This window comes from Lupinus angustifolius, chromosome LG14 (genome assembly GCF_001865875.1).
Source record: "Lupinus angustifolius cultivar Tanjil chromosome LG14, LupAngTanjil_v1.0, whole genome shotgun sequence".
NCBI classification, from domain to species: domain Eukaryota; kingdom Viridiplantae; phylum Streptophyta; class Magnoliopsida; order Fabales; family Fabaceae; genus Lupinus; species Lupinus angustifolius.
The window spans coordinates 15339798-15355266 of NC_032022.1; the positions used below are offsets into that span (position 1 = coordinate 15339798).

Consider the following 15469-nt stretch of genomic DNA (forward strand, 5'->3'; position numbering starts at 1 on the left):
CTCCCTTCTTGTATAGGTAACCTTTTTCAAATATAATGGGGTGTTACAGTGTTACTTAGAGTCCGAGTATTAAAAGTAGTAACTTCATATTATAATGAGTATATCATTTAGATGGTGATTCACTTTGCATATACAAATAGTATACCACCTTATTTCGTTTATAAGGAAATAGAAAAATTAAGGAACCCTGATATCGATAAAAAACGATTATTGTTAACCAAGGAAGGTAATTCATTATAAAAATAAAATACACTTGGCTAGAAAAATCTTCAGAAATTGTCCTTATAGACGTTAGAATAGCAATGACTTTTAGGACAATCTTTAATGGAACCATGAAGAAAAATTAAGTCAAAAAAAATAAGAATTTTATTATCCTAAAAATTTAACTATTATATTGTTTAATGCAAACTTTATAAGTTTGTTTTCCTACTCATGCTATTATTAAGAATGTTAAATTCTTATAATAAATTATTCGAAGAATGCTTATAACTATAAAAAAGACATGTTACTTTCTAGTAGTTAAAATGATTTTAAGGTAAAATTTCTTAAATAGTATAAAGTAATAGTAGGAAGAAAGAAGGGACAAATCTGTTTTGGTACTGTATTTATTTATTTATTTCCAGAGCTAATGCTATTCATATTAACTCGATTCAGTGGAGAGCCCAGCCCAAAAATGTGGAAAGAGAAATAATAAATGAAGGTAAGTAGAGTGAGTAATGAAAATCACGTGAGAGGCAGAAAATCCAACCAAAGTCCAAAGGAAGGTTGGATTATGAGATCACTGCCCTCTGCACTTGGTGCTCCCACTCTGCCACCATGTTTAGCTATTGCTATTCAATATTATTTATTTCAATATGTCTCTCATGTACAAATAATTTATTGGTTTATGGTTCAAAATTTAACTAAAAGTTAATGATTCGATTCCTGAAAGTAATACTTATTGAGAGGAAAAATCATACAATTTAAAAAGATTAATTCTTTACCCAAATGTTAGAAGATGGTTTGGTAGTACCAAAAGAATATGACTCATGTCATGCATATTTCTCTAATATAACTTAGTTCCTTGACTCCCTATGTTACACACATGATTTTCCTCATTAAAAGGCTCTCTTGCATGAAAAAATCAATTCAACTCATTCCAAAACTTAGATCAGGAAATACCCAAGCCTAATAAAAATTACTTTGATTATTGTCTATAAAATATGGGGATTATTGCTGGTAAAAAATTTGGGGATTGTTGTCTATTTAAATATGGGATGTTAACAAATCATTTTTAAATTTCTCATGCTAACCATTATTGTGGTTGAGTTAACTTTAATATTATTAACCCACAATATGTTAGTATAAGTCTCACTATATCTCTATAAAGTCCAACAGTCAGTATTCAATTCATGTGAGTGACAATTGTTAGAAGTGATATTTATACATCCCAAAATATATTACTTTATTATCCATAAAATAAAAGTAACATTGTTGGGTAATATCAAAAAAAACTTTAATATCATGTTTAGACCGGTCTAATTCTTCTCAAAACCCAAAATCTCAAATACAAACTCTCCTAAAATACTAACTTATAAGGAATATGAGAAAAATATGTATATACTAAAATTGTATGAGTTTTATATAATATCATCACCATTAATAATTAATTATAATTGACTTTTAAAAAAACAATTCAAATGAATAATAAATAATGGAATATATGGGTATAAATCTTTACTATATAAACTTAGAGTATACCCTCAATGAATATTCAAAACTCAAAAGGATTATATTATTCTGTGTGAGATCTAACACATGACATGCAAATTGGTCTATAACCTAGTGCCTTGTTGCTTCCTATGTTACACACATTCTCTCTCCTCATTAAAAGGATCTATTGCATGCAAAAACTGGCCCTTCAACTCAATTCAATCCAAGCCTTCTTTACCCTCTTCCATTCCAGCCTGTGCTGAAATGTCAAAATCTAACCTTGCATGCCCTGTCACCATCACCTTAGATTCTCTTCTCTTTCTCTCTGCTTATTATCTTTACTCTTTTTACTTTTAATTTTTTTAATGAGGGGAGAGAATGAAACTGAGAGATACACCAAAAATATAGATTGGTGAATGTGTTTGATCTTGTTGGAGAGCCCACTTTAGCTTCAAGTCCTTTTCACAAATGCCTCTAATAAACTAAGATAAATATGGTGATGTGAGGAACCCTAACAAGGGTCGTGAAACTCAAGGTAAGTAGATGAACAAAACAAACCACATCCTAAAGCACCTACTGTAGCCTGTACAAGTTTCCAAAAGAGTGAAAAGGATATCATACTTCATTCTTGGAAGCTGCAAAGTTGAGGCATGTAATATTTCCAAGTCCATAGGTTGATCTTACTGAAAGTAGGGTTCGGCTTCTTGCTCAAAAAATTATTTTATGCTCCATGGTATAATGTGTGAGGTTTAATTTATGTATTGACTTGCATTCTTATAAGCTTATTAGTGGAACGAGACTATGAAAAGATGTTTCTTTTTGTGGTATTATTGGTTTTTAAGAGCAAGCATTTACTGAACTGCATGCTGCCAGGAATGTAATGAAAAAGAAAGACAACCCCACAAACCATACGGATACGGATAAGGATATATTGTCTCAAACTTTGTCCCAGACCAATCATATTATGTCACGTCAGTTAAAAAAAATTAAATATTCATAACTTTATTAGTTTTGCTTCATTGTAATTGGTCAGGGATATAGTTGGGGACATAGTTAGAGATAGCAGATCCTCATCCCAAACCATACTAGTTTTAAAATTGGTATAGGCCAGCCTTGGGGAAACCATTGACCCAATGGGTATAACATAGCTTTTAATTTTGTTATTATAGCTGTAGTAATCACACCACCAACGTTACTAAAATACATGATACCAAACTACATTAAAATAGAGTTGGTAAATATCCATATCTTACAGTTGATTCATTTTTAGCAAATAGCCTAATACCCAAATCGTCGAGTACAAGTTAATTTTGTAAAAGTGCATTTTCAAAAAAAAACATAGAGAAGCTAAAACTACTAAATCTTTTTTATTAGTTAATTTGGTAACCTGGTTATTGTTTGCGTAACAAATATATAATAAAGTGATTAAGATATATTTCAATCCTTTTGGAGGATTGATCTAGTAGCAAAATTATGATAACCAAATGATTTCGGAATCACGTACTATGAAATAAACGACCAGTCTCATATATTATAGTGACTAATAAACATCTAAGACATCAAATCAAAATATTTATCTTAATCTGTCTGACCTTGGAGGGAAAGGTAAAGAGATAAGTTTGGCAGAAACAAAACGGGAATCTTGAAAGGATAAACAGTAAAAACTTCATGATATAGAGTCTATATATATATAAGGGGCAATTTGGCAGAATGTAGAGTAGAGTGTGATTTGACACCGCAAGCACCAAGCTAAGCACACCCTAAACAATCTTTCCCGACGGCTAGTGCAGAGTGTACCATAATTCAACACCCTATACTCTATGCATCGTATATGCTTATCATGTCATTCCAATCTTTTCTTCTACCCAGTTGGTACTTCAACTAAATGTTATGTTCTTTTACTAAATTCTCCTACTCACAAAAAAATGATATATATCACTTGTAAATTAATCATTAATAAATAAAGTATTTAATTATTATATATGTCATCTTCTTGTAGGTAGAAGGATTGGTAGAACATATAGTAGGATGATATATTATTTTCCTTAATGTTGTCAAAACTAATGGATGCTAATATTAATTTGTAACTGTGTTTCCTTCTATAAGATAAGGACGATAATGTAACGAATCTATTATAACATTTCCCACAAAATCTGTGAAATGGTTACCCTGCTTGGCTTTGGGGTCAACCACTAGTCCTGACTGACCCATCATAGGTACAGCAGGTTAGCTAGATAAAACAGTTGCAAAACCAATATTGCAATGAGAATGTTTAGTATATTTAAGTAATAATATTTTCTATAAACTTTTAGAAGCTGAAACACGTTATTTTTCTAAAAATGTAAGACAATTTGTAACAGAATATCTCATTTTTTCTATTTTCAATTGCGAGTAGACTCACACTTCATTACAACAGCAACATACTAAGCCTAGATATACGATTTAGAATATCAACTATTGTAATATATGTTTTGTAGGGAACTTACATTTAATAATGACATTACATAAAAGAAATACTAATGTTAGAAGTCGCGAGGTAACCAAGTGACCGGGAGTGGGTTAACAAAGGAAATGACAAAGAGACCAATAGTTCAAATTTCACCCAATAAAAAAATAAAAACATTTGCCTGCAATGAAAAGAGAGAAACTTGAACAAGTATTTTTATAAGCACACTGCATTTTGATTTCAAAGTGAAAGTTAATTTGAAGAAAATCAGGTAAAAGATAATCACATTGCTGTTAAGAATGTGTAAAACATTAAAATCTATCAACTCTACTAAAAATAAATGTAGTCGTCATTCCCCTCATATATTTTTTATGAATGGTCACCCTAAGATTTCAACTTGTTCATTTTATGTTGACAAAGTAGATTTTATTTGTAACAAAAAAAACAAGCTTTTATTTGAAAGCTGCAATGCGGTCAAAGCGATTTTAAAGTACGGTATTGGAAAGCCCAGTTGCTTTTAAACGCCCAATGAGACCCAAACTAACGTGCATATATTTCATTTGGCTGAATGACAAAACTCGATAAAATCCTGGTTCCTACTCTTTATAATCAATTAATCATGAGCTACCTAACTATTAAATTGAATGCATCAACCAAATTACCGAAATATAATTCAAGCCGTCATCGCGGGAACCTTATTTTGATGTACCCAAGTAATAGATGCAGATGTCTAGGTAGACCTTATATATTTAATTATATTAGATGGACCTAACATATCACTTTTGGCAATAGACTTGCAAATTACAGAAAAAATATCATATTATAATACACCCGATAGAAAAATTCAAAGAAATATATTTCGGACCCTGACGAGGCATTCCTGTGTCCATTTATGTCAATCACAGGTTTCCGAAAATAATAATAAGCTGGGACCTAAAATAATAATAAATCTATATCTTAGATTTTTTTGGTTTCACATGTTGGAATCTGACCCAATATTAGAGAGCATCTCAACCCCTTCCCCTAGGTCATGAAAGGTTCCCATATGCCTAATTTGACACAAATTGTTACATAGTCTATAACGAATGATCACAATCATATCTATACCATTAATTTAGAATAAACACAATTATTCTAAAACATTAATGCAAAATCCATATGGAGGAGATAATGATCCTGAACTACACAATAATTTCTTCTAATTTTGATCATTTTTTCAATATCATACTCTTTAAGCTAAAACGGAAACAATAGGCGAGAAACTATTGAATCATCATATACCTAGATGTAACTTCAAATAACCGCATAAAGTTCATGAATATGTTAATAGGATTTATAAAGTAATTATCAAATCCCTTTGCTTGTTTATAAACTCCAATTACTAACTTAAGATCATTCCAACAATATACTAATCTGCATTTCTAGCAATTGATAGAGGATAACAAACTTGAAACTTTCATCAAAACAAAACCTGAAACAAAACCTCAGCATGTAGGCTTAAAAGCAAAGAAGCTGCTGACACTAGTTTGCATAAAACAATGGCAAACCATTTATACGAGCAAGTGAAGATTTGGAAGCATATATAATTTTTGAATCAATGACAGCAAAATTACAATTCATAGAATTACTCCAGTTAGATTATTCATACATTATTGTCCTGGGATCAGTAAAACATATCATTGCAACCTTCAATGGCATAGTAATAACATGATCTATCTATCCATGTAAACATCAGGGGATTATAGTGCGAATTAGAACCATACACAAATAGCGGATAATTTTTTTTCTTCAAAAAAAGGTCAGGGAGAAATCCAAGCGACTATACACACATTCATGCACAAATTGCATCTATGAAAACTGATAAGCATACACACTTGCTAAAAGCCCAGCATAGAAATAGAAAAATCATATCAAGAAAGAAAGGTTAATTTACAGAAGCCTGAATCCTCTACACTAATAGAACCCTATAGATAATCCTGGCAGTTTGTAACACTACATATTGATGAAACATGAATGTATCTTCACAGATTTTAACTATGGAGTAAAAGCAAGTGACTAGCTTTTACAACATCTAGCACAATTAACAATCCACAAGAAGCAGTCAGTCAGTATTTACCTGCCGGCATTGGGGCCCAATTACAATTTCAATCAGTTAACTAGAAATTTCACTTGTTTCCCTTCAACCTTGAAGGATCAACACTGTGCTTCTCACTTTGAAGTGGTATCACATAATCAGGAACAAATCCATTGCCAGTAAAACATTGATCATATTTCCAGTTTGTTGCAGAACCAAGAAGGCCATTGTACCCCCTGGTTCCAGGACCACACTCTACTATTCCAACCCTACCACCCGCATACACAACATTTGGTGAGGCATTGGCATAAGGAATCTGACATGGCTGAGGACCAGCTATCATGGGGCCATACCAGAAGTTCCTAGAAGCATCAGACGGAATTGCATATACATCCCCCCCATACCCACCCGTAGTGTAGCAATAACCATATGGATTTGAACCATAAGCATAAACCCCACCACTGCCATAATAAGGCATAGGTGCAAAGCCAGGTGACATGTACCTAGGACCATGAGGAGGATAACTTTGAGGGGTTCCTCTTTCACTCTTATTATATCTAAATTTGTTATAACCATCACCAACATTGTTCCCCTCTTTTGGCACCGCTCTTTTGACCTCTACCTGCCTACCACTCAAGTCATGAAAACTTTCCGCCACAACATGTTCCACAGATTCTTCTGAATCAAAAGTGATGAACCCAAACCCCCTAGGCCGGTGAGTTACACTGTCCTGCATCACCACTACATCCGTTATCCGACCAAACCTCTCAAAGTATCTCTTAAACTCTTCCTCAGATATACCAGCAGATAAACCTCCTACAAATATCTTTTTAGTCCTAATGTGGTCGCTGCTACAGTCATTCTTACTACTACTATAGTTACTCACCCCTCTACTATATAGTTGGTTTTGGTGTTGCTGTTCACTTCTCGGTATTGCTTTTTTCACTTCTACCTATACACAATCAAACAAAATAAAATTAAACAATAAAACATAGGCTTATCATGATCTCTTGGAAAATGTAGATAAATATTGAATTACTCGTTTCGATTCAAGTACATGAAGAAACCTAGTACTTAAACAAAAGGTTAAAATTACCGTTCTTCCAAGAATAACATGGGTGTCTTGAAGAGCTTTTTCAGCTGCAGAGAGATCAGAGAAGGTAACAAAGCCAAAACCTCTAGGGTAACGAGTGATGCGGTCTACTGAAATCGTGGAATCCAAAACGGTGCCGTATACAGAGAAGTGATCTCTCAGAATATCATGGGTAGTTTCCCGAGAAATCCCACCAATGAACAGCTTCGCTTTATCAGAATCCATGTTGAAATTCATTCTAGTGTGTGTACTGTACCCCAACCCTAAATTCCCAATTCAATCACGAACCCTAAACCCCAAATTTGTTTGCTCTGGTAACACTCGTAAAAGAGCATGTTACACTTAACTCTTTCGACCAAATATTCTTTTTCCGTCTTTTAAGGCCCAACCAAGCCCACTGACTCGTTCACCTAATGTTTACTACAACCTTTATTCTCTATACCATTCAAATTACCGGCACAAAAGTTTACATCAGGAAATTTTATCAATTTATAAGAGAAGTTTAATATGTAGACACTGACAATGTAAGTGTTTTTATATTATCATCCATCGTTGATTTCTTAACCACTATTTACTTGGTGAATGATACATTGATTGTAACAAGTTCATACTGTCAATGCATAGATTTTAAACTATGAGAGATTAAAAAAACTAACACTTAAAAAACATTTATATAGAGTTTAGGTATTGTTTTGAGGACTCACCAAGGCTTCATGGCACTATTAGGGCTTAAAGGTTTATAAATTAGTCATCAATACCATCATCAATTTGACAACGAGATTTGAACATACAACCCAAATTCTGAAAAGAACAAAAAATGAGATGATTCAAATTCAACTCATATTGGGTAATAACCAGCTTCCAAAAGAACTATAATTCTTCAAAACAACAATCAAAATGTGGAATAACAATAATAAATTTGCGTTTATTTTCTTTAATTAATCCTTACAACTTGTAAATTACAAAGACATTTTTTATGGACTAAGCAAAAATACAAATCAACATATAATGGGGTGAGAAAGAATATGCACACTATTGCACATGATAACTCTGCTCCAAGCAACATCTTGTAGCCTCATTATGTATTTTACATTCTACAAAATGTCACGGCATTTTTCAACTTAACAATGTACAAATACCAAGTTAGCTACTTATATTCTATGGTAAATGTCTAGTGAGACTAATTTAATATTTAAATTTCATACCGCTAATATATATTACTCAATATTGTTTATCAATGAGATGGCTATGACAGCATAAAAACCTTATATTATTGATACATTATAGATCAAATTGATTTGGGAAAAAATAGTGAGATTGTCTTATGAGTGTCAATGATTTATTTTAGGTTCAAGAACTTCTTTGTTCTGTGTCAATGCCTAATCTGTTTAAACTAAACTTCATCCTTTCATGCAGGATGTTGTCATCATCTTCATATACCTCCATTGAAAAGGTTACATCCAATTCAAATTGTTTAGGTGTTGTAAATGCTATTAATCATTACAACCGAAACAAGCTATTTTGATTCATTGCTTTGGAGAGTTTTTGAAAATATTATTGTTCAATAAACAAAATCTTTATGCCAATTAAATTGTACTGTCCCCAGACATTTTTCTGAAGATTCTTTTGCACTCTGTTTTTTAAAAGATCATATATTCATATTCAGAGTGACGTAAATATGTTAATTTTATTTACTGATTTTTTTCAGTTTGAGTCATAGAAATCTTCCATTACAAAGACTTCCTTAACTTTTCATCCTTCTTGAATCAGCATAAACGTAATTAGAGAGCTAAGAATAAATTAACACATAATTTCTTTAACTCAGTATCTGCTCATCTGTTGCATCAAATTGTGAAAGAAGGATATTGAGTATTAAATGAATATAAAACAGTTTTAATTTATACTTAAAACGAGTTATAATTACATCACTCGACGGCATGATCCAAATGGAACAAAATGATTTCAAATTCGCATTTGAAAGAAGAAATTTCCGTCACTGTAATTTGTCATAAGTTTGAAAGTTACCCGAGGGAAAAAATAAAACTATGAATCCTATTGGCGAGTGTTACAAACATCAATGAATTGGTGACAGGGTTTTAAACACAACACAATCAAAATTCTCTGCAAATCAAGGATCCAAATTCATTTTCAATTATTTCAAAAACAAAAACACAATGAAATGATTGAAAATGGAGGTTGCTCATATTCTATGGGTGTAAACGTGTCTGTCATGCCATGGCTATAGCATTCAGTACGAGGAATTCTTTATAATCATCGCAACCAACCATTAGTAACCCTTCTATTCCATCTTTAACTAGAAAAATAACTTCAAAATAATATTCACAAAACCATGAACAATAAAAAAAATATGAAGCTGCAAATCAGAAAATTAATATAACAGGCTAAGAATAGAGAAAGCGAAAGAATAAAAAATGTGGCGCTGGAAAATGTGAATGAAATAGACGATGGTTCTATTTATAAGGGTGAGAATTGTGAGATTAACACGCTTCGGCGGCACAACCCTTAACCCTAGCTAACTCACTACACTACACAATCCGAATAACCAAACAGGCTTTTTAATAATAAAGCCTTGGGCTTGCTTCCTTATGAAGCATACAATTTAACACACAAATAATACTAACTAACTAATATTATCATTGCTCAATAAAAATATTTAAATCTCACTATCATATTTCCTTCTTAGTCCCTAATAGTATTGAAAATTATGTCCATCATGTTCATGCCTACACAATGTTCATTTAAATTAGGATGGATATGAGTTTGTTTATTTTTAGCTAAGACATGAAATATCATGTATCTGTCCACTCTAAAGAAAACTAAAAAATATATACACAAATATAAACATATATTTATTATAATAAGTAATCATATAAATATAAATTGAACAATACAGGCAAAATTATAATATATATTACAAAATATGCATGTACATAATTTACATATAAAATATAAAATGAATAATAGATATGCATATATAATATACAAAATAAGAAAATGATAGTAGTTTCTTACGTTCGATATACAAATACATGTCTATAAAATGGAACACACTTCTCACATTTAACAAAATACATATATTTCTGTATATTTGATGTTCAATATTTTATCTAATAATATTCATAGACCACATGTTTTGCCCGTTGGAATTGTGTGTATGTGAATATGACATGTTGGGCAGACGAACATATTTTTCATGCCCTGCTCGCCCAATAAATACGGGCTAGCAGACAAATCCCATAAACTTTATTCAAATTGTCAATAATATTCCTACTATCTTGTTGTAATTTACCAATTAGAATTGGTATAAAAAATTAAACAGTTTATATTTTGTGATATAAATTCAAAAGACTGAGCAGGAGCAAGCTACAAAATAGGCCAACCAAATGTGTAAACTATGCCCAAAGACCAAAATTGATTGCCTTAGGTATTTTTTTAGAGTGAATGATCTAAAAGTAAATTATACTTACAGTAAAATTATATATAATATTCCTTTTTTTACACATATTGGGGAGGTGACTGTAATTATAATGAAATGTGAATGTAATATTTTTAAAAGAGGGTTAGTAAATATAATTAAGCTGTAAGTCTAACTTGCTTATTATTATCTTTTTGGGTAAAAATTGCATTTTTCTTGGGCATTCAGTTAAAATGATGCCCAAAAGATGAGGAAAAGTAATATTTGCTATCTTATTCTATTTGTATGCTGACATTACACTTGCTTTTTCGTTAACCTTTCTGCCAGATTCTAAGGTTGCGTAATTAGATCATGATTCATATCATGCATATAAGTCATAAGTGGCGTGAACCTATCATGTTTTATACCTTGTTAGTTTCTCTTCTCCGCGTGAATTATTCAATCAAGAAACTCGTGACATAAATATAACTATGAAACCCTTATTAAGGAAAATTGAAATCTATTGCATATCATAGCAAACAGAATCTCATATTCTGATTCATACCATGGACTTCACCAAGTACAACGTTAACAACTACACCTACAATGATGTTTATTACCAACAAAAGGTAATTAACATTCCCTTCTCATGGGAACACAAGCCTGGGTTTTCCAAACTCACACCTCAACTATCCAATAATAACACAATTAGGCACACAAATTTTGTGCTAAAGCCTCCTCCATCCAAGACTACAATTCATAAACTTCAATGTTCAGTTCAGCCTTCTACACTGATCAGAGTTAATTCTTATCCAACTGGGAGTTTGAAGAACAATGACCCTTTCATCGAAGCTTATAAGAAATGTACATCAAGCCCCACCATGGTTCAACGGTCTAGGAAGAGTGAAAAATACAATGGATCTTGGCCTAATGTAATGAAGTATTTGCATATTCTTTCATGCAAATACTCCACCGATGTAATGAGCACAGATTAGATAATTTGTTAGTTTTATTGGAGGAAATGTCAAATTCATCACAAAACATTGTTCACTCTATAAAATATTGTGTATTCATGTGGTCTTAGACTAGAATTTTCCCAATTATGTGTTTTACAATCTCATTTAGAAGGTATTTTAAAAAAAAAATCTATCATCCACTAATCAAATAAGAGATAATCTCGATCGAGTCAAATAAAACCACTATGAAGGACATTTTATCAAATACAATGAACTCAAACTCAAAACTATTAATCTTTCAGATATAGTGAAACACTTAAAGTGATAATTACTACAAATAATATATTTTTTATGTCGGAAATAATCTAGATGTTAAATGATAAACCTCATACTTAACTGATGGGGATCACCTGTCTCATTGGGTGTCCCATTTGGTGTCCTCATCCAATCAGAAAATTTTATTTGATTAAAAGTAAAATTTATAATAACATAAACTAATATTTGTACACTATCCTATAAGATTTCATTGGTTTGGTACATTGGGACAAGAATTTCTTGGAACAGAGGATCATTTTCCATACTTAATTGGTATGCCCAATTTTATTATGATATTGATTGTTGTAGCTGTTTTTTTTTTTTGAGATCGATTAGATTTAAGTATACTACATTTTTACTTTTTAATAACCCAGGTAATAGTCTCACAAAATGGAAAGAGAATACTCATTTTATTATATAAATAGATTGGAAGGACTTTAATAATCATGAATACAAAACTAAAAGATCTTCAAATTGACTCACTTTTAGAGAATCCCTCCCTCTGTCAAGGTCACTGATCAACATGAATAAAAAAACTAAAAAGAAACAAAGCAAAGCTTTCAACTTTTCTAATGGCAAAGGTAACTTAACAAAGAATATGAGCTTGAAACTTTACTAATCATCATTAAATTTCGTCTATAAATCTAATTTTTCTAATAATACACACATATATACATATGAAAGTTTATAAACGAGACAAACTGAAATAGTTCACTCAACTCGTTTAAATGAGAATTACAATACGTGCAAGATTATTTTCACGATTTACAGTTTAAATTTGTATTATCACTACTAAGGATAACAAGTTTACATTAGTTCTAACACTAGTCGGTGTTACAACACCACATATCATATATAGTCCTTGACTCCTTGCATTGAGGGAAGGGTGATCACATATATTCTACTTTTTATATCTCAATTGTATTCCAATTTAATTAAAAGTTGTCAGATACTTAAAAAGAAAAATCATAATAATATGAAGTAACTTTTTTATATTATTTAATTAGATGTAATTGACTTGAGACACCAAGATAAAATTCTTTGAGACAGAGAATCGTTATTCCGGTTGAGCCTACTACATAGAGGCAAAAGGGCAGCTTTACGGCAAAGAAAAAAAATGGTCAACACATGGGCTTACCAGTCAACCCAAAATGGCTCGGGTTTATCATTGTTTTTCCTTATAACTTAACCAACCACTTTTTGTTGATATGGGCTTACCCGTCAACCCCAAATGCATGAGCACTATAGCACTATTTGGGTGGTAATTGTTTGGTTCCTTTGGATAACTATAAATAATATCATCTCCAACTCAAAGCAAATTTTTATCACTAACACTATTAACTCTATAAAGATGAAAATGTGGCTTTGAATTGACGGGAAGTCGCACACACCAAGCATAATCTACGATGATTGGCTGACAAACTCGTTAAATTGTCTTTCACTTTTCTATTAATGTTTCTCTCATTTAGATGTATTTTCCTTTTTTTTTTCCTTTCTACCTTTTATTCATGAGTAACCTTTTAGTACGTTTGATATAAACATATTTACTTATGTGACACATAGCCTATATAATTACTTTTTCACTTTTTCCCTATAAATCATTTCCTCTATAATAAACTATTGCATTCCTTATGTGACACATAGCCTATATAATTCCTTCACAAGAAATTAAAACTAGGTTGATACCAACAATATATTCCATTAAAATTCCAATCGTGCTAGCCTCAAACAATTATTGCATTGTTGCAAAGCTTCACCACTCACTATTATCTTTTACAATATACAAAAGCTAACCCAAAAGATATAAAGGTAACGACAGGATAAAAAGTAGACCCCAATATCCCTACATCGTACTTCCAACAACACGGGGCTTCTTCAAACCACTTCCTTGTATGTAAGCATGTTCCATCCTCGGGCTCTAAAACCTTTCTAACTAATTCACCTTCTTCATTCACATCACTTAATAATTCCCTATACATAAACATATATATAGCTAGTAAAAACTAAATAACGTACCATCTTAATGTGATCACATGGAATCAATATATAAAAGATTCTTGTTAAACTCAGCCCAACTATAAAGTTTTAAAAAATGTAACCTTGTATCGAGAAACTAGGTATTTATAATATATCAATATGTAATGATATTAGTTCCCAATGCATATTTATCATTTTTTATAAACTTCTCTGAGCTGATATTAACAAAAGTTATATATATATATATATATAGTCTCATTGCTTTGTTACTACTTTTAGACTATAATGAGCACTACTACTTGCTCAACTGCTACTGTGAAAGCATGGTGCCTAAAATCTGATATAGATCCAAAAGTTTTGACATAAGGTCAATGGATTCAGATTTTAGCTTCTCATTCTGAAGTGATAGAAAAAGATGATGATGCATGGTGGAAGATAACCGGTTTTTGAGTTCCCGGTTTTGAATTCTCAAGCGGTTTGCTTCTCTCGTGATATTCTCTAAATGTCTCTTCTTTCTGCATCGTGACCTTCGTGCCGATTCTCTATTCGAATGCATGCGCCTCATCTTTCTCTCCTCCGTTGAATAAACAGCACGGTTTGATCCATGCGAAACGGAACTTGGGTCCTCTTCCCATTGATTAATGAGGGAAAACAAGTCGTGTATTTCACTTTCTGATAGCATGGTTTCAAGAACTGGAGGGCATGAAAACTTGAACGTTTCTTTGTGGTGGAATAACATGGCTTAATTTGCTCAAATGAAGTGATAAATAAGGAAGAAAAGAAACCTGGGAAATGAAGGTAGAGAGGGGAAAGGGAGGAAGTGAAGTGTAAGGAGAGGAGTATTTGAAGGAGAAAAAAGAGAGACAAGTAGGGTCCATTAGAACAAATGATTTTGTAAAACTAATGACACATTGGTCTAAACAAAGTTAAAAGTTTAGGTTCAGACTTCAGATCACGTGTGTTTTTTTCTTTTTACCTTTTTTAACCTAAAGTATATTGCTACTCACTTTCACTTATAATCTTATATGCAAATCAAAGTAGTCTATTGATCTCAACCAAAATAGTCTAATATCTATTTGGAAGGACTTTTAAGTTTTAACCTATCTATGGGTGTGAACCACATATTTTACCAGGTATATATATATATATACATTAGTGTTACATCTACAAGTTTTACCTACTTATTAGTAGTTCTATCTCCTTTTTATACATAGATTATAATTATGCCACAATAACCTAAAATGGGAGAAATAAATAATTAAACATGTGAAAAGCTGAAGCATATTCTATCTTCATGCAAACTTTAATATGAGGTGGCGTGGTGGTGGGGATTCAGATGAGGCTAAGCTTTTTGTTATGGTAAGATAAATGGGGTTCTTGATGAAGATTAGATTTAGCTTAATAACGAAGGATCAAACAAAAACATATAAACAACACATTTGATTAGAAAGTTGCCTGACCCTTAACTATTCCACTAGTCATTCTGGAAAGGGTCATTTGA

The 15469-nt window shown here is 31.8% G+C and overlaps 2 protein-coding genes across 2 annotated transcripts; both read right to left on the bottom strand.

The window, feature by feature from the left end:
• On the bottom strand, positions 5986-7675 carry LOC109326866 (RNA-binding protein 1-like). The gene is made up of 2 exons (XM_019559748.1): positions 7309-7675; positions 5986-7164 (listed from the first exon to the last, which is right to left on the bottom strand). Exons 1-2 carry the CDS (start codon positions 7540-7542, stop codon positions 6304-6306), a joined length of 1095 nt encoding a protein of 364 aa, XP_019415293.1. The 5' UTR covers positions 7543-7675; the 3' UTR covers positions 5986-6303.
• LOC109326420 (bZIP transcription factor 2) lies at positions 14279-14707 on the bottom strand. The gene has a single exon (XM_019559104.1). It carries the CDS (start codon positions 14705-14707, stop codon positions 14279-14281), a length of 429 nt encoding a protein of 142 aa, XP_019414649.1.

Bases quoted from the DNA above. Each gene is read 5' to 3' on its own strand.
- LOC109326420 (XM_019559104.1), bottom strand. From the start codon at position 14,707: ATGTTATTCCACCACAAAGAAACGTTCAAGTTTTCATGCCCTCCAGTT.
- LOC109326866 (XM_019559748.1), bottom strand. From the start codon at position 7,542: ATGAATTTCAACATGGATTCTGATAAAGCGAAGCTGTTCATTGGTGGG. The intron at 7,165-7,308 runs GTAATTTTAACC...GATTGTGTATAG, and splicing joins ATGTTATTCTTGGAAGAACG to GTAGAAGTGAAAAAAGCAAT.